Source organism: Trichechus manatus, unplaced genomic scaffold, assembly GCF_000243295.1.
Source record: "Trichechus manatus latirostris isolate Lorelei unplaced genomic scaffold, TriManLat1.0 scaffold00015, whole genome shotgun sequence".
NCBI classification, from domain to species: domain Eukaryota; kingdom Metazoa; phylum Chordata; class Mammalia; order Sirenia; family Trichechidae; genus Trichechus; species Trichechus manatus.
In genome coordinates, this window is record NW_004443951.1 from 26,378,720 (window position 1) to 26,399,303 (window position 20,584).

Below are 20,584 nucleotides of genomic sequence, written 5' to 3' on the forward strand. Positions count from 1 at the left end.
AGACAGACACCTGCACGGCCAAGAGAGCTGTCCTGCACTGAAGAAGGGAGACTTTGCCTGTGTGCTTCCTGTGCTTCCTGATCCTGAGTTGTAGCCTTTTGATCCTGATCCCAAGTTGTACCCTATTACTTCCTTAATAAATCACTTAACTGTAAGTACAGTCTGTGAGCTGTGTGGCATTGCAATGGATTATTGAACCCTGTAAGACTAGTAAAGAGTCCTGTGGGAGGGACAGCTGGTATCAGAATTGGTAAAAAGGCTGAAGAGTGGAGGTATGTCTGATCTCCACCTCATAGGAATCAGCCTTGGGCTGAGCTTGATTAGCATTAACCTCCCTGAATTTAAACAGGTTCTGACACTACTGATAGTACTACTACTCTTACCCTTTTATAATTGGTGTCAGGAGTGGTACTCACTGCAATGGCTCCTGACTCATGAAAACATGGGGTTTTGGAGGAGGAAGGATGAGTGGGCATGGGATGAGAAACCTTTGGCTTCTGGATGGGATGAAAAAACACCCATGGTTTGAAGCAGCCTTCATGCTGCAATCAGTTACCCAAGGCAGAAGTTATCTGTACAACCCCCAAGACCCTTGCAAGACCTCTTAGCGGTTCAGGAATCCCTGGTTAGAAATCACTGGCATATATTCAAGACAAGCTTTGAGACAGACAGCAAATTCCCCATAAAACCAGATGTTATCCTCCATGGATTAAAAAAAATCTTCTATTCCTAAATTAAAGGTTAGAAGAGCCAACTGAAATGTGTTCAGAAAACAGTGTATAGCAAGATGCCAGAATCTAAACCCCACTGGAATTGCTCCTAGATTATCCTACTTCTCCCCTCACACGGTCTCTACCTTTTTCAGCCCCAGTGCAGAAATCACTAGGAGAGAGGCAAATAATAGGTACTTCATGAATGCTTGTTGGCTAAATAGTTAAAGGGCAGAAGTAGAAAGAGATTAATGGGAAGGAAACAAAACCATTGATGGAATACCTCTATGCTAGGAGTTTTGCATGTTAACTAACTGTATTCTTACATCTCTATGAAGTAAAACATTATCATCTACACTTCATAGTTCTAAAAACCAAAGATAATAAAGGTCATATAACTCATCAATTTCACTAAGTCTATAAACGATAAGTTCCTAGTTCAGTCTGACTCACTAGAGCGTTCTGTGGTTTGGGAAGTAGAATGATTTTAGCCTTTGCAAACCTTTTACCTACTCAATGATAACGTTGTTGGGATCCAGGTCTTTCCCAGTCCCCTGGTTGACAACTTTCATGGAGAGGGATACTTTTATTCTATCATTTTTCATCTGAAAAAGACAAAAACAAAGTCACCAAAAGCTCTCAGTACACCTAGAGACTGCTGGTCTAAAATTAACTAAGAATCAAAGCCTTTCATCATCATAACAAACATTGGTTGAGCCTCTATAACGAACGAAGTATTGTGCTAGGAACCCTGAAGGAACAAAGAAACATAATATCCAGACCCTGCAGCAGGAGATTTTTAGGAAATGGTCCTCATCTCATTCCTGTCCCCCTGGGATAAAGACAGAAATGGCTGCTGAGAAATCCAAGGTCTGTGGAAGCAACCAGGCAGAATGTAAAAGCTGCTTCTTCCAGGTAAGTGTAGCCATCAGTTCAGAGTTCCATTAGCCCAGAATGGGTTTTAGAATGCTCCACAAACTAGAACTTCTTTTAGAATTTGTCTAGAGCTTCTTTAAGCGTGAAGATACTTGTTAGCCACATGGGTCTTCTTCATTTTAGGGTCTCTGCATCAGCTATTCTCTTTGCCTGGAATATTCTTAACCTAACTCTTCACATGACTAGCTCCTTTTCCTTTGAATCTCAGCTCATATGCCATCTCCTTAGAGAGGTCTTTCCTGACCATTTTACCTAAATTCACCTCCAATATTGTTTGAACTCATTACAGCACTTATTATAATTTGCAATTATTTTATGTATATGTTTGTTTATATTTTTTATCTGTCTTCTCCATGACAGCTGGGATCATTTATGTCTAGTTCACTCTTATATCCTCAGAACCTAGCACCTAGTTAGCACTCAAATATTGCCGAATGATTTCTCTTTCAGGCCTGTCTTCCCTGCTATTCTCTGCTAGAAGAGCACGATTCTGTTGTATGTTCATAATTCTCCTGTCCTCAAGTGAGTCGTTGTTAATAGGCTCCTACAGACCCTTCTCACCTCTTCCATACTGCATGGTGCCAGAGATTAGTAGGAGAAATGAGTGTCAACTCCCTGTGCTAACTGAAGTCTACCTGTCAGACATTCTTTGAAGTTTGTGATAAAGACTTGTCCCATAGAATACGTTTTCTTCTCTCTCTCTTTTTTTTCCTCCCACCCACCATTTCGATGAGCTTCAAGGAGGGAAGTTTTACAAGCATGCACTTACTGTAGTCTATACCCTTCCTTCTGAGTTTGCAGGACAGAAGCCAAAAGCTTTAAATTCAGGACAGATTATAGTGGTAGGATTCAAAAATAAGATTATCTATCACAGTTAACAATATATACACACTCACCATCATAAAGAACCAGTAAAACTCCAGCTTTTTCTAATTATTTTTAACCACATGAAAACTGTACAGAACTTTACCTCTCGGCCAATAAGCTTCACCCACACTTTGTCTCCGACATCTACTATCTCAGAGGGCTTATCTACACGACAGGATGACATGTGAGTTCGGTGGACAAGACCTGGGCACAAGAAGAGAAATAAAATGAAGCGCAGGGTATATCTAGTATTTATACTATCAATGACTGGGTAAGGAGAAGATGAGAGTTGGGGAATGCAAATGAAAAATAAAACATTTCACTGAAAAATGTTCCTTAATTTAAAACTGCAAATTAAGACAATTTGTGTACCTAACCAACTGGCAAACATTCTTTAAAATGATCAGTGCTAGTAAAGATATGACACAATTACTACGCTCACATAATACTGGTAGAATTACAAGTTGGTAAAATTCTCTGAAAGCAAAAGGTATAAAGATGTTTATATCTTTGATGTAAGAACATTCCAATCAATCACTGGAATTTTTTTTCTGAAAATAATAATAGAGACAAAAACCTCTGGGCATAAAATACAGTATTATTACCTACAAAAGTTAAAAAATGTAAAACCAAAGAAACCAAACTTGTTGCCATCAAGTCGATTCTGACTCACAGCGACCCTACAGGACAGAGAAGAAGTGCCCCATACAGTTTCTAAGGCTGTAATCTTTATGGAAGCAGACTGCTACATCTTTCTCCCGCTGAGCAAACGGTGGGTTCAAACCACTGACCTTTTGGTTAGCAGGTGAGCACTTAATCACTGTGCCACCAGGGCTCCTAAGAAAATACTTAGAAAACAACAATATCCAATGATGGTAAACACCAAAACCAAACCCGTTGCCGTCAAGTCGATTCCGACTCATAGCGACCCTGTAAGACAAAATAGAACTGCCCCATAGGGTTTCCAAGGAGCAGCTGGTTGGATTCGAACTGCCAACCTTTTGGTTAGCAGTCGAGCTCTTAACCACTGCACCACCAGGGCTCCAATGATGGTGAGGGTATAGTAACATAATAAATATTGCTAGGGCTAGTTTAAACTTTTGGAAATCATTTGGCAATGGATATCAAGAATGATAAAAATATTCAAACCCTTCATAGTACACATATACTTCTGTCTGCCCAAGGTCCTTTCCTTGGGAGAACTACCTTCCTTACATTCTGTAATAAATCTAGTCAGTCCATGGGATTTGAGTGGACCTGACCTAACTCTCAACTCTGGGCACATGACACAGGCTTAGTCAATCAAGGTACTTCATGTCCCTGGCCTCAGTAACTGATTGGTTCTGGACAGACATAAGGCACTAGCTAAATCAAACCATCTTTCTTAACACTTTTGTCATGATTATAAACTACAAAAGTTACCAATACCCATCTTTACCACCAGGTGGCAAGAAACTGCCAGGGGGAAGCAAAGATCATTGGTAAACAAGAGACAAGGCCGTGGCTGTGTACTGGAACACCTGCTATAGCCAGGGGTGAAACAAGATTTTTCCTGGATGCCCCAGTAATATTAGCCAAAACATTCCTCAACTGTGTTTCTGTCCCTTGCAACCAAGAGTTCTAACTAACAGTTAATTCGACCCATAATCACTTCTGGAAATCTGTCCTAAAGAAAAAATCTTATACATAGGAAAAGCTATATGGAACAGGAAAAGCTATATGCATCAGGAAAAGCTACCTATATCAAAATATGCAATGTATTTTTAAAATAGAAAAAATTAGAAACAACCTAATATCCAAGAAAAGGGTAATGGTTAAGTCAACTATTATACAGTCACTTGATGGCTCATTAAAAATGATATTCAAAAGATTATGTAAAATATGTCAGTAATTCATTCTTCATTAAATAAATATTACTGAGTGTCTACTATGTGCTAAGTACTTTAGGCATCTAGCATTTTCTCATGCTAAATAACAGTAGAATGCAAAATTGTAAGGTTTGATTACAAATAGTTAAAATACAAAAAGAAAAGATCCAAAATGCTAACAATGGTTGTACTAGGGTATAGAATTACAACTTAATTTTTTCTTCTATTTTCAAATGATTTCATAACAGAGAAAATTATTTCTATTCTGGAGAAAATGAATATAATAAGCAATTATTCTGAGTGAACATAAACCAGGAGTATAACGTAAAGAAAAAACTGGTAAGGCAAACAAGATTTATGTCTAAAATAACTGTCCTCCCTGAAGTTGGACAGATTGCTAACCTTTATATTCTGTCTCTCTCTCTCTCTCTCTCATGTGCATGCACAGGGGTATCTGCACATGCTTGCAACTCAAAGTATCTGCCCTTTCTGTCTGGAGCTTCTGTTGGAAGCCACTGGTTTCCCTGTCCATGCTACAGGTCTCTCACAGCTACTTCAGCTGATTCTGAGGTTGCCACCTTATCTTTCTGAATAACTCCAGGGTCTCCAAAATATCTTATATACATCACCTTATATACTCATGTTTTTAATTTTAGGCCACCACATAATCTCCAGATTGGGTAAAATGTAGCTGTCCCCCTTGCCCCACGCCCCCCACCCCACCCCCACCATGGTATAATGAGCAGACATGCCTAATTGGAGAGTCTGGAAAGGAAATTCAGATCCCCCAAAGGAAGGGAAACCTTTCACTTTAACATTTCTTTTGCTGCAACTGTCTGCTAATAGTTAGAATTTGCCTCTTTCCTATATTGCTAATAAAAGTTGTGAAGAAAATTAATGTTGAGCCTAATAATAGTCAGGAGAACCTTTTTTTTCCTTTCCTAAAACAGAATGAAGGTCTATTTATAAGGGTACCACAAACTAAAAAATAATGGCATCAACCAATTGTCCTTCTCCCACTTTATCCCAAAGTAGGATACTTTTTTTGGTCCAGGCATCTCTCTCCTGGATAAATATGGTATTTCTCAAAGCATTAACAGTGAAAAATTGGAACCAACTTAAAATGAGTATGTGGTACATCTGAATGATAGAATAAAGTCATTTAAGTGTTTTGAAAAAGTATTTTAAAAGATGGGAAATGTTTAAGCATCACTAAGTTTAAGAAACTAACATTTATATATAGAGTATAATCTTAATCTAAATATGTTAAATTTTATATACACATGACTACAAAGAAATACACCAAACTGTTAATAGTGCCTATCTGTATGTGGTAGAAATATATCATGATAGTTTTCTTTTGTTTTCCACTCCTACATTTCTCTAAGCATGAAGTATTTGTTTTTATTGTGGTGAAAATATGCATAACAAAACATATGCTAATTCAATGATTTCTACAGGTATAATTTAGTAACACTGATTACATTTTACAAGTTGTACAACCATTCTCACTATCCTTTTCCAACTTATTCTACCACCATTAACAAATTCATTTCCCCCTAAGCAAAATCTCCTTTTTTTCTCCCTTCCTTTTATAACTCCTATAACCCCTCCCCTATAACCACTAATAATTTTTGGTTTCTATGTATTTAGCATGTAGTATTTTTCATCATAAAAATATTAAAATGAAAAATGTAAAATAATACATACACTATGATACAGCAATTATGTAAAACTATGTCTCATATGTACTGAATTGTATCCCCCAAAATTATATGTTGTAAATCCTAATCCCTATACCTGTGGATGTAATTCCACTTGGGAATACGGTTTTCTTTGTTATGTTAATGAGGCCATATCAGTGTTGGGTGTGTTTCAAGCCAATCACTTTTGAGATGTAAAAGGAGCACATCAGGCACAGAACCAAGGAAGCACAAATGAGGCAAGAACGATGCCATGCGGAGATCACCAAGGAACCAAGGAAGAGAAACTGAAAGAGACAAGGATTTTCCCCCAAAGGGGACCTTTAAAGAACCTCCCCCTAGAGCCAGTGCCTTGAATTTGGACATCTAGCCTCCTAAAAACTGTGAGAAAATAAATTGTTTGCTAAAGCAACCCACTTGAGGTATTTCTGTTACAGCAGCACTAGATAACTAAGACAGAGACCAGAAGGGAATATAAAAATAGTTACACTGCGATACAGGATTTTTATAGCTGAGACATCAGTGGCTTACTACCAAAAAGCCTCAGCTTACACGGTGGATTAAACAAGGGACATGTTTTAGCCCTCAGTCTTGAATGCAAATGTTAGGTAGGCAGTTGGATATGTAAATCTGTAGCTCAGAGGAGGGGTATGGGCTGGAGATAAAAATGTGGGAGTCTTCAGCATACAGATGCTTACACACTAAAATATATTAATCAGACTGGCAGTTTAGGGATTGGTTCAGGGACAGACACAAGACACTAATTTATTAATTTACATTAGAAGGTATACTTGTCTTATACCTGGAAGGTTTCCGGTCCTCATCTAGTTAAACCACCTGCTGCCCCCCATATCAAATATCTGAAAATTTAAATTATTGTTGTTGTTGGTTGCCATTGAGTCAATTCTAGTTAATGGTGAAAAATTAGTGATTTGAAACTGCTTCAACATGGAATCAGAACACAAAGAAGACAAATGTTTTGAGATACTTTTCCATTCCATGATGGTTTAATGGACTATCACTCCTCACAAAAGAATCCATCCCTTCGATATTTCTGCCCTAGATAAGGCAAGATAAGCAATGCCAACTTCAGGCTCCCAGGCTTTCTTTTACTGTGTACCAGGCTGACAGCTTCCATCCTGTTCACATAATCTTTCCCTAAATAGAATAAGATACAATCAATTAGATTTCTGTCTACTAAATTTTAATTTCATTCTAATCCCTTCCCCTGCGATTATCTCCAGATCATCATTTCAGTCTTGAGTATTCACATCTTCGGTTTGAGTGCTCACATCTTCGGTTTGAGTGCTCACATCTTCAGTTACATTATTTATAGGCAATTTCATTTGGTTTATTTCTATCTATGGCTAATCCTCTACTCTCTGTATAGTGTTTTCACTAGTTTCATTCTCAGAAGGCAGTCTGAATTGTTGGGAGGCACTTTATTGTTACCTGCCCCCTACCCCAAACACACACATACTACCAACAGCTGGATTAAGTGTGTACAGTAGAAGGCACGAAATAAAACAGTTGAGAACCCCTCACTCTGGGCTGGGTACCTCACTAAATACTTTACAGACATACATTCATTTAATCTTCACATCAACCCTGTGATACAGGTTCACATCTTCATTTTGCAGATCAGGCAACAGTCTAGAAGTTAAGTAAACTGTCCAAAGTTACAAACCTGATAAATAACAAAACTACAATTCAGATATGAGTCTATCAGGTGTCTCACATTATACTGGTACTTCCCCATTTTTTCTTTATTATTGATCTAATGTTTTCAACTGAAGAAAGAAAAAGGTGATCTCACCTACAAATAGGAGTAACACATCTAATTCTCCTCTAGCACATGCTCCAAACAAAACAGAAAGAGACAAACAAAAATGTTCTGCTTGCCAGGCCACATGGAAGGGAGTTCTTTATTAGCAGTTTGTGCCTGGTTTTCTGTGATATCCACGCCCCGTTCTGGTACTCCAATCACTTGTAGGTTATTCCTCTTGATAAAGTCCCACGTGATTCTTAGACTTTCCTCGTGTTTTTAAATTCTTTTATCAGATTTTTCCTCAAATAAGTTGGTGCCAAGTGCTTTATCTTCAATGTCACTAATTCTGACTTCCATTGCCTCAATTCTGCTCCTCTGACTTTCTATTCAGTTGTCTAATTCTGAAATTTATTCTTAATCTTCTGGATTTCTGTTTGCTGTCTCCCTATGGATTCTTGCAGCCTGTTAAATTTGTCATTATGCTCCTGAATAACCTTCTTAAGTTCCTCTATTGCACTGTCTGTGTGTTCCTTGGCTTGTTCTGCGTTTTGCATGATCTCCTTCCTGATTTCTTGAAGAGTTCTGTATATTAGTCTTTTGAATTCTGCCTCTTGTAATTCAAAAATATGAGTTCTCTTCCTCCAGAAGGTTTTTTGATTCTTTGTTTCGGTGGCTTGCCGAAGCCATCATGGTCTGCCTCTTTATGTAATTTGATACTCACTGTTGTCTCCGAGCCATCAATAAGTTATTATATTTATTTATGTTTGCTTACTGTATCCTAGCTTCTTGTTTTGATATGCCCAAATAGACTTGGTCGTGTAAACTAGTTTGATTATTGGCGTCGATGAAGCTCTCACATCCTGTCACCAGGTGGCCAGAGCTGTTACCAGGTATGTGAGCCCAGGAGTCCGTTTACTTTTCTGTGGATTCAGCTCAGGTGTTCAGGTCATCGGCTACCGAGTGTATGGTGCAGACTCTCGCCTACAGTCCTATGCTAATGAGGGCTTATGCTGTTGAAATGGGCCCACACAGGTCTACATAGGGGTGAAAGGCATTCCAAGTCTGTGGACCCCTTATGCCTGTGCCTAGGCAAAGGGGTTGTCCCTGCCCTGTTTTCCCGGCTGAGGGGAGCTGGCAGATTATTTTTTTCTGTTTGTTAATTTGTTCCCTCTCCAAAGCTGGGAGAATGGCTCAAGGCCCGCAAGGGGTCCTACTTCCGGCCCAGGGAGCACAGCAATCTCTGAAGCCGGACCCAGGACCAGAGCAGAGCAGGGAGGGAGCAGGTAAATGAGAGAGAGGTATTTCCCAAAAGGAGGGTTTTTTTTTTTTTTTTATCCACACGGTAGGTTAGACACTTGTACTTATCTTTCGTCGATCAAGTGCCGTTTCTCGCTGGTTCTGGAGGTTTGAGCTGACTCTCTGTCACTCTGTGTCCCTCGATGTGGAAAATGCATCCTGAGTGCCACTGCTTGCCTCACTGCTCGCTCCAGCCGATTCAGCCTGTAGGGTGCCAGTACTGGCCAGGTCAGGTCTGACAACTCCTCACTGCTTCTGAACCCTTTCTTCCCACCCCCTGCACTCAGTCTGATTCTTCAACTTTGTCTTTGATGTTCAGGGCTCCTAGATTGTCATATATAATCAATTCACTTGTTTTTTCGGGTCTTTATTGAAAGAGGGACCACAGGAAGCATCTGACTACTCTGCCATTTTGGCCCCGCCTCCCTCTGTGCCTGGATTTCTGACATCAAGCCATAAATGCCCAAAGGGCATATCAAGTCCATCACCATTTTCATAAAACCCAACATGACACTTAAAAAGAATGAGTTCCATCTGAGTGTCAGTTGGTAAAAGAAAAAAAAATCTGATAACTTGGAAACCATGCGAGAGAAACAGAGTGAGCCTATTACAGTCTCCTTAAAATTGTTCTCCTAACAGGTTCAACACTGACATTCATTTCTTTCACAACTTCCATTGGTAACAAACAAAAGAAGTAGAAATTTCAAACTAGAGGACAGCTGCAGTCAAAAAGTGTTAAAGTGAAAGGTTTCCTTTACCTTTAGGGGACATGAATTTCCTCTCCAGATTTTTCAAATAAGTTGTCTCCAGTCAGTTGTATAAGACAATAATGTAGGCACAAACATTAATAAAGTACTCTCGTGTCCGTTAATTTGTTTGGGTTATGGATCATTCAAACGTTTACTGTTGTTGTTGTTGTTAAGTGCCATAGAGTCGGTTCTGACTCATAGCAACCCTATGTACAACAGAACAAACACTGCCTGGTCCTGTGCCATCCTCACAATCCTTGTTATGCTTGAGCTCTTTGTTGCAGCAACTGTGTCAATCTATCTCGTTGAGAATCTTCCTCTTTTTCGATGACCCTCTACTTTACCAAGCATGATGTCTTTCTCCAGGGACTGAGCCCTCTGATGACATGTCCAAAGTATGTGAGACGTAGTCTCATCATCCTTGCTTCTAAGGAACATTCTGGTTGTACTTCTTCCAACACAGATTTGTTCATTCTTTTGGCAGTCCATGGTATATTCAATATTCTTCGCCACAATTCAAAGGCATCAATTCTTCTTCCATCTTCCTTACTCACCGTCCAGCTTTCGCATGCATATGAGGTGACTGAAAACCACGGCTTGGGTCAGATGTGCATTAGTCTCCAAGGTGACGTCTCTGCTTTTTAACACTTTAAAGAGGTCTTTTGCAGCACATTTGCCCAATGCAACGCGCCTTTTGATTTCTTGACTGCTGCTTCCATGGGTGTTGATTGTGGATCCAAGTAAAATGAAATCCTTGACAACTTCAGTCTTTTCTCCATTTATCATGTTGTTGCTTATTGGTCCACTTGTGGGGATTTTTGCTTTCTTTAAGTTGAGGAGCAATCCATACTGAAGACTGTAGTCTTTGATCTTCATCAGTAAGTGCTTCGAGTCCTCTTCACTTTCAGCAAGCAAGGCTGTGTCATCTGCATAACACAGGTTGTTCATGAATCTTCCTCCAATCCTGATGCCCCGTTCTTCTTCATGTAGTCCAGCTTCTCGGATTATTTGCTCAGCATACAGAGTGAATAGAGATGGTAAGGCTACAACCCTGACACACACGCTTCCTCTTTAAAACACCCACTACATTGTAGGCAAAATGGTTCCAAGGTTGAAGAAAACATGATCCTGCCAATCAAGAAACTCAAGAGTCTAAAATACGCATCATTCCCATTTCACAGATGACAAAACTAAGGCTCAAGGATTAAGTTACTTGCCTAAGTCAAGAAGCTAGTCAATAGTGAAGCTACGCCTATATATTTATTCATTCAATAAAATTTACTGAATACTCACTATGCCTCAGGTGCTCTTCTAGGCCCTGCCTGATCCAAATAGCCTAAGTATTCCACAGCTCACTGGACTAAGTGTAACCTTGCATTACATGGGAATTTGTTTCCACTTCTAGAATGTGAACAATCTGAGGGAAGCAGAGTTTATGTTTTGTTTCATTTTTTTCCCCATGATCCCACCTAACATTGTGACCAGGAAATATAACTCAATAAATATTTGCTAAAAACTAAATTCATTTATAAAAATATTTGAGCTTCTACCATCAGCAAGGCAGTGGTGGAGACACTCTTAAAAGTATAACGCTGAACAACAAGCTTTGCTCTCAAAATTTCATAATTTAGTACTGGTGAGCAGAAGATGTAGGAAAAACAAATTTTGTAATCGTGTAGGGCTGCTCCATCTACTACCATAGTCACCAGCCACCTGTAGCTGTTTTAAGTTTAAATTTAAATTAATTAAAATAAATAAAATTAAAGATCCAGTGGCTACTGTACTGGACAGCAAAGGTATAGAACATTTCCATTATCACAGAAAGTTCTGGCTTCCCCAGGATACCTAAGAAGGGGTCTTGAACTCAGCAGTGGTTAAAGAATTCTGAGAACATGTTGTGGAAACGAACTCAAATTAGGGTCTACCTTCCTGAATTAAAAATGTTAAGATTTGATCAGGCCAGAGTTGTTTCATAACCTAGTCCTTCTAGGGTAGGACTAACAGTCTTCCCCTTTAATGCAAAGAAGCTAAGATACAGTATAGGGAAGTCAATTGCTCAAGTTATCCAATAAACGTATAGAAGACCTCAGGATTAGAACTCAATCTAATTGCTTGGCTCCTTGAGCTCTCCCTCCAGGCTTGGCTCAGAACAGCTGTCAGACTGACAGAGTCACTTCTAAGCTGTCAGCCATAATCAGAGGAATCATCTGACAGGATATGGACACAACTGAGTTGAAGACTGACTGCTGGAAGGTGGCAGGCCTTAAATCCCCACCTGGTCCCCAAAGAGTCACATAAGGGCCCAAGTAAGGATGGGACTTTCAGGTACTAGCAGCCATGGCAAGTATACTAACAAGAAAATCTGCCTTCAGACCGAAAAAGGTGCAAATCCTATTGGGACAGGGAAGAGCTCCACCTCATTGTATTCCAGCCAACATAAAATGAGAAGCTTTATTACAGATTGCTGACTGCCTGCTTGGAAACTACTGGTAAACTGCTTCCAATGCAGAGATGCAATTTACAGCATAGTAGTCTCTGAGGCCAGAGGCATGGCTTTATTATCCAAAGATCAGCTGTTGGACTTTATTTTTAAGAAAATTTTTATTTTTTAAAAATAATATGTAAAAAGTTAAAGTCCCTCTTCTCTGTACATCCTCCCCTTAGTAAACCCAACTCCCCAGAGACAACCACTGTCAACAATTTGCTGAATATTCTTCCAGGCTTTGGTATAAATATATGTAATAATTTTTTAAATATGTAGGCATATTAGAGAAATGCAAATCAAAACCACAATAAGATACCATCTCACCCCAACAAGGCTAGAATTAATTAAAAAAACACAAAATAATAAACTCTAGAGAGGCTGTGGAGAGACTGGAACACTTACACACTGTTGGTGGGAATGTAAAACAGTACAACCACTTTGGAAATCGATTTGGTGCTTCCTTAAAAAGCTAGAAACAGAAGTACCATACAATCCAGCAATCCCAGTCCTTGGAATATATCCTAGAGAACTAAGAGCCATCACATGAATAGATACATGCACACCCATGTTCACTGCAGCATTTTTTACGATAGCAAAAAGATGGAAACAACCTAGGTGCCCATCAACAGACGAATGGATAAACAAATTACAGTATATTCATACAATGGAATATTACACAACGATAAAGAACAATAATGAATTCGTGAAACATCTGATAACATGGAGGAATCTGGAAGGCATTATGCTGAGAGAATTTAGTCAGTCACAAAAGAACAAATATTGTATAAGACCACTTCGTATAATAACAACTGAAGAAAAGGTTTAAACACAGAAGACAACATTCTTTGGTGGTTACGAGGGTGGAGAGGGAGAGCGGTATTCGCTAACTAGAAAGCAGACAAGAATTATCTTAGGTGAAGGGAAGGACAGCGCACACTACAGGAAGGGTCAGCACAACTGGACTAAATCAAAGCTAAGAAGTTTCTTGAATACAACCAAACACTTCAAGGGACAGAGTAGCAGGGGTGGGGGTCTGGGGACCATGGTTTCAGGGGACATCTAGGTCAACTGGCATAACAAATTTTTTTGAGAAAATGTTCTGCACCCTACTTTGGTGAGTGGCGTCCAAGGTCTTAAAAGCTAGCGAGCAGCCATCTAAGACGCATCAATTAGTCCCAACCCACCTGGAGTAAAGGAGAATGAAGAACACAATAACACAAGGAAAGTATTAGCCCAAGAGACAGAAAAGGCCACATAAACCAGAGACTTCATCAGCCTGAGACCAGAGGAACTAGATGGTGCCCAGCTACAACCAATGACCACCCTGACAAGGAAAACAGAGAGTCCCTGACGGAGCAGGAGAAAACTCGGGTGCTTCAAATTCTAGTAAAAAGATCAGACTTAATGGTTTGATAGAGACTGGAAAGATCCTGGAAGACATGGCCCCCAGACTCTCTGTTAGCCCAAAACTAAAACCATTCCCGAGGTCAACTCTTCAGACAAAGATTAGACTGGACTATGGGACATAAAATGATACTCGTGAAGACTGTGCTTCTTAGCTCAAGTAGATACATGAGACTAAATGGGTAGCTGCTGTCCAAAGGCAAGATGAGAAGGCAGAGAGGGTCAGGAGCTGGTTGAATGGACACAGGAAATCCGGGGTAGAAAGGAGGAGTGTGCTGTCACAGTATAGGGAGAGCAACTAGGGTCACATAACAATGCATGCATAAATTTCCATATGAGAGACTAACTTGAATTGTAAACTTTCACTTAAAGCACAACAATAAAAAAGGGTAGTTTAAAAATAAAATAAAATAAATGAAGTCCAAGTACAAAAAAAAATCATTAAGATGTCAATACCACCAAAAGCGATCCACAGATTGAACGCAATCCCAGTCAAAATTCTAACAGCCTTCTTTACAGAAAAACCAATTCTCAACTTTATATGGCATGGCAAAAGGCCCCGAATAGCTGAAGCAATGTTGAAAGAGAAGAACAAAGTAGGAGGACTCACACTTTCTGATTTTAAAACGTACTCTACAGCTACACTAATAAAAACAGTCTGGTACTGGTATTAACAACAGACACATAGACCAACGGAATAGAACTGAGAGTCCAGAAATAAACCCACATATCTATATGGTCAACTAATTTTTGACAAGGGTGCTGAGTCCGTTCGATGGGGTAAAGAAGAATCTGTTCAATAAATGGTGTTGGGAAAATTCGATTTCCACGTGCAGAAAAATGAAACAAGATCCATGCCTTACACCATACAAAGAAATAAATTCCGAATGGATTAAGGACCTAAATGTGCAAACTAAAACCATAAAGCTCTTAGAAGAACGAGCAGGGAAAATGCTGTCTGGCCTAGCCTTCAACAATGGATTATCTAATATAATAACAAAAGCACAAACAGCAAAAAACAAAATAAATAAACAGGACCTCATAAAAATTAAAAAAATTGTTCATCAAAAGACTTTACCAAAAAAAGTGAAAAGACAAGCTACTGACTGGGAGAATATCTTTGGAAACCATATTATCTGTCAAGAACCTAATAACCAAAATACATATAAAACTTTAACTTAACACCAAAAAGACAAATAACCAATCATAAAACGGGCAAAGGGCTTGAATAGACATTTCACCAAAGAGGACACTGGAACGCACAAAAACATACTCAGCACCATTAGACATCAGAGATGCAAATCAAAACCACAACGAGATACCATTTCACTCCCACTAGGATGGTTAAGGAAAAAAGAAAACGGAAAACAACAAATGTTGATGAAGATATAGGTAAACTGGAACCCATATTCATTGCTGGTGGGGATGAAAAATGGTATAGCTGTTGTGGAAAACAGTGGGGTGGTTCCTCAAAAAACTAAAAATAAACTTTCATATGGCCCCGTAACTCCATTCCTACCCAAAAGACTTGAAAGCAGAGACTCAAACAGAGATTTGTACACCAGTGTTCACTGCAGCACTATTCAGTGGCCAAAAGGTGAAAACAATCTTAACGCTCATCAACAGATGAATGTATAAACAAAATGTGGTACATACATAAAATGGAATATTATTCAGCCAGTAGGAGAAATGAAGTCTTGATATATGCTACAATACGGATGGAGCCGGAAGACATTATGCTGAGTGAAATAAGTAAATCACAAAAGGACAAATATTGTATGACTTCACTTATATAAAAAGACTAGAAAAGACAAACGTATAGAGAACAAAGTTAATTAGTGGTTACCAGGGGCAGAAGGGAGGAGGGAAGGGGGGCGCTTAAGAGTGATGGAAATATCTCATTGACTAAGGGTAGGGTTGCACAGCCGATTATTGTAATCACTGTCAATAAGTCGTACACCTGTAAAAAACTGAATCAAAAGTTGTGTGACAGACATATTTACAATGACTACAAAAAAAAAAAAAGTAGTTGCTGAGGCTGTTCATGCACAACCAACACGTCATGGGATTTGGCTTCTTGGTTTGGGGGTTTAGGGTCATGGTTTCATGGGACACCCCAGTTAACTGGCCTGTTGTTGTTGTTGTTAGGTGCTGTCAAGTCGGTTCTGACTTACAGCAACCCTGCGTACAGCAGAACAAAACAATGCCCAGTCCTGCGCCTTCCTCACAATCGCTGCTGTGCTTGAGCCCATTGTTGCAGCCACTGTCAGCATTCACAGAGTGTTGAGAGTCTTCCTCTTTTTCGCTGACCCTCCTCTTTACCAAGCAAACTGGCCTAACAATGTTTAGTGCCTCTGTTCTACCTCCTAGTTCGATGCATAGTACCTGGGGTCTCAAAAGCTTGCAAGCAGCCATCGAAGGCACAATAATTGGTCTCTATTTGCCTGGAATGACAGAGGCAGAAGGAGATGCAAAAAAGAGGAGAAAGATATGGGATGTGTGGCTAACTGTCTCCAAAAACAACTGCCTCTTTGCAATGAGACCAGAACTGGATGGTGCCCGGCTACCATTACTGAACATTTTGATCAAAGATTCCACAGACAAATCCTGATCAAAAGGAGGAAAACGCAGAACAGAATGCAAAATTCCCATGGACTCCAGACTTCATAGAACCATGATAGTTGGATGAACCCCTGAGACTACTGCCCTGAGATAATCTTTAAACCTTAAACCAAAAATACTCCCGGAAGTTTTCTTAAAACCAAACAATAGTTTAGCTTAACTAGTAAAAAATGTCTGCGTTGAGCATTATGTTCTTTTAAGAACTATCTATATGAGATCAAACTGACAACAGCAACTTGAAAGATTAGACAGGAACCTTAGGGGGCAGTCAATGTATGTTTATGAGGGAGGAACAACTCAGAAAAGGAGGGTGAGAATGGTTATACAACTCGAAGAATATAATCAATGTCACTAAACGGTACACGCAGAAATTGTTGAAATGGTGAATGTTTCGCTGTGTATATTCTCAACAACAACAAAATAAATAAAAGTATATATTAAAAAGCTCAAAACTATAGTATACTATCACAACCAGGATATTACCAATGATATAATCCACCAAACTAGTTCAGATATCCCCAGTTTTACTTGTGTTAATTTGTGTGTGTGTATGTATTCAGATCTATGCAATTTGACCACATGTGTAGGTTCATATATCCACCATCACAGATAAGATACGGGACAGTTATACTACCATACAGGTCCTTCATGTTGCCACTTCCCATCTGCACCCCTCTCCCATTGTTAACCCCTATTAACCACGAATTTGTTCTGTAATTTTGTCATTTTAAGAATGTTATATTAAAATATTTGCAACTCATGTATCTGATAAGAGGCTAGTATCCAGAATATATAAATAACTCTTACAATTCAACAATGAAAAGACACCTAATTAAAAAATTGGGCAAAAGATTTGAATACACATTTATCTACGGAAGATATACAAATGGCCAATAGCCACGTAAGAAGATACTCAACGTCATTAGTCATTCCAACCCACTGCCACTGAGTCAATTCCAACCCATAGCAACCCTATAAAACAGAGTAGAATTGCCCCATAGGGTTTCCAAGGCTGTAAACCTTTACGAAGCAGACTGCCACATCATTCTCCCGAGGAATCACTGGTGGTTTGGAACCACTGATCTTTCAGTTAGCAGCCGAGTGCTTTAACCACTGCACAACCAGAGCTTCTCTCATTAGACATTAGGGAAATGTAAATTAAAACCACAATGAGATAGCACTTCACCTCCACCAACATGGCTACATTCAAAAACACAGAAAATATCAAGTGTTGGCAAGGATATAGAGAAACTGGAACCCTTATACACTGCTGGTAGGAATATAAAACAGTATAATCACATTTATTTTATATTCCTACCTGTACTGTATAAGGGATCCAATTTCTCTATATCCTTACCAACACCTGGACTGGTATTTGCCATTCTGAATCAAACAATCACATGGTCTACTATGCTGGGAATGACAAACTGAAGAGGAATGGCATCATATTCATCATTAAAAAGAACATTTCAAGATCTATCCCGAAGTACAATGCTGCCAGTGACAGGATAATATCCATACACCTACAAGGAAGACCAGTTAATACGATTATTATTCAAATTTATACACCAACCACTAATGTCAAAGATGAGGAAATTCAAGATTTTTATCAATTTCTGCAGTCTGAAATTAATCAAACATGCCATCAAGATGCATTGATATAATTACCAGTGACTGGAATATGAAAGTTGGAAACAAAGAAGAAGGATTGGTAGTTGGAAAACATGGCCTTGGTGAAAGAAACAATGCCAAGATCACAGGATAGAATTTTGCAAGACAAACGACTTCTTAATTGCAAGTACCTTTTTTCACCAACATAAATGGCAACTACACACAAGAACCTTACTAGATGGAATACACAATAATCAAATCAACTACATCTCTGGAAAGAGACACTGCAGAAGTTGAATATCATCAGTCAAAACAAGGACGGGGCTAACTGTGGAACAGACCACCAATTACTCATAACCAAGTTCAAGTAGAAGCTGAAGAAATATAGAGGAAGTCCATGAAGGCCAAAATACGACCTTGAGTATATCCCACCTGAATATAAATACCATTTCAAGAATAAATTTGAGGAGGTAGAGCCATGATGGTGGAGTACACTTCCAGTGGACCCTCTTATAACAAAGACCAGAAAAAACAAGTGACTCGATTGTATATGACAATCTGGGAGCCCTGAACATTAAAGGCAGAGTTGAGGAAACACACTGAGTGGCAGCGGGAGGGAGAGACGTTTCGGAAGCAGCGAGGAGTTGCTAGACTTGACCCAGCAAGAGCCTGAGCCCTTCAGGCCTGAGCAGCTCGTGGGTGAACGGTGAGGCAGGCAAGCGGCGGTGCTCGGGAGGCGCGTTTTCCACACCAGGAGAGACCCAATGCCAGAGAATCTACACAGCCACCCAGAACCAGTGGGAAGCAGCCCTCATCAGCGAAAGGTTAAGTACTTGCGTACAGCTTACTGCACGGATCAAAAACACCCCCCTTAGGGGAAAACCTCTCTCCCATTTATCTCCCTGCTCCCTGCTCTGCACTGGGTCCCGGACCGGCTTCAGCAACTGCCGAGTCCCCTGAGCCGGAAGTAGGATCCGTCACACGCCCGGAGCCATTCTCCCTGTCTTGGAGAGCGAACAAATTAACAGGGGGAAAAACTAAACTGCTGACTTCCCTAAGCCAGGAATCCAGGGTAGGGACAGCTCCTTTGCCTAGGCATAGGCATAAGGGATCCATAGACTCTGAGTGTCATTCCCACTCCATAGACTTCCGTGGGCCCATCTCAACAGTGTACGTCCTCATTACCACAGTACAACATGGTATATACTGGAAGTCTAACTTCAATTGTTTCAGCGGTGAAGTGGCAGGTTCTTGACATTTGACATTGCTCTGCCCATTAAGCAGGGTCTTCACCTATCCACATCAGGGGCCTGAGGACTGGTGGCTCCACCCATGCAACCTAGCCACCTGAGATAGCGGCCAATGAATAAGGGATGCCCTCCAGTCCTCACAGCCAACAGCATTAGTTTGGCTGCAAAATCCACCTACCTACATGCTCTAGGGAACAAGGACACGCCTTCCTCCTGGACACTCGGGGGCAGCCGTCAGCCCCCTGCCTTGCTCAGAGTATGTCTCCTTGCTGCAGCCAGAAGCCTGTGCCTACACCAATCACCTATGCCTGTCTAGGACTGTAAGTGAGAGCCTACACCACAAAACTGGTGGCTATCTACCTGGGCACCTGAGCTGAATCCATACGGGAGGAGTGGGCGGACTCCTGAGCTCATATACCTAGTAACAGATCTAACTACCTGGTGACAGAACATTAGAGCTTCAAAGGTGCCAGTAATCGAACTAGCTCATACGAGCAGCCTATTTGGGCATATCAAAACAAAACAAGAAGCTAGGACACAGTAAGCAAACATAAAATAAATAAATATAATAACTTATTGATGGCTTGCAGACAGCAGTCAATATCAAATCACATAAACAGGCAATCCATGATGGCTTCAGCAAGCTCCCAAAATAAAGAATCTAGAAATTTTCCAGACGAGGAAAATTTCTTGGAATTACCAGAAGCAGAAAGCAAAAGATTAATATACAGAACTCTTCAAGAAAATAGGAAGGAAATTAAGCAAAATGCCGAACACACAACAGAAATTAAAAAGATTAGAGAAGAGCATAATGACAAATTTAACAGGCTGCAAGAATGCATAGAGAGACAGCAATCAGAAATCCAGAAGATTAACCATTAAAACTTCAGAATTAGACAACTCAGTAGAAAGTCACAAGAGCAGAACGGAGGCAATGGAAGTCAGAATTAGTGAGATTGAAGATAAAGCACTTGACACCAATTTATCTGAGGAAAAATCAGATAAAAGGATTTAAAAAAATGAAGAAACTCTAAGAATTATGTGGGACTCTATAAAGAGGAATAACCTACAAGTGATTGGAATACGAAAACGGGGCGATAACAGAAAATACAGAGAGAATTGTTGAAGATTTGTTGCCAGAAAACTTCCCTGGTATCGGGAAAGATGACAAGGTATCTATCCAAGATGCTCATTGAACCCCACATATGGTAGATCCCGAAAGAAAGTCACCAAGACATATTATAATCAAACTTGCCAAAACCAAAGATAAAGAGGGAATTTTAAGAGTGGCTAGGGATAAACGAAAAGTCATCTA

At 39.8% G+C, this 20,584-nt stretch overlaps 1 protein-coding gene across 9 annotated transcripts in view; it reads right to left on the bottom strand.

Annotated features, from left to right (window-relative positions):
* ZCCHC17 (zinc finger CCHC-type containing 17) overlaps window positions 1–20,584 on the bottom strand; it is an 88,600-nt gene that overhangs the window by 29,369 nt on the left and 38,647 nt on the right. For all 9 annotated transcript variants that reach the window (XM_023727300.1, XM_023727296.1, XM_023727295.1 and 6 more), the window contains 2 exons: window positions 2,617–2,717; window positions 1,224–1,315 (listed from right to left, as the gene is read on the bottom strand). In XM_023727300.1, coding sequence (XP_023583068.1) covers window positions 1,224–1,315; window positions 2,617–2,717 — 193 coding nt within the window. The remainder of the gene's footprint in view (window positions 1–1,223; window positions 1,316–2,616; window positions 2,718–20,584) is intronic.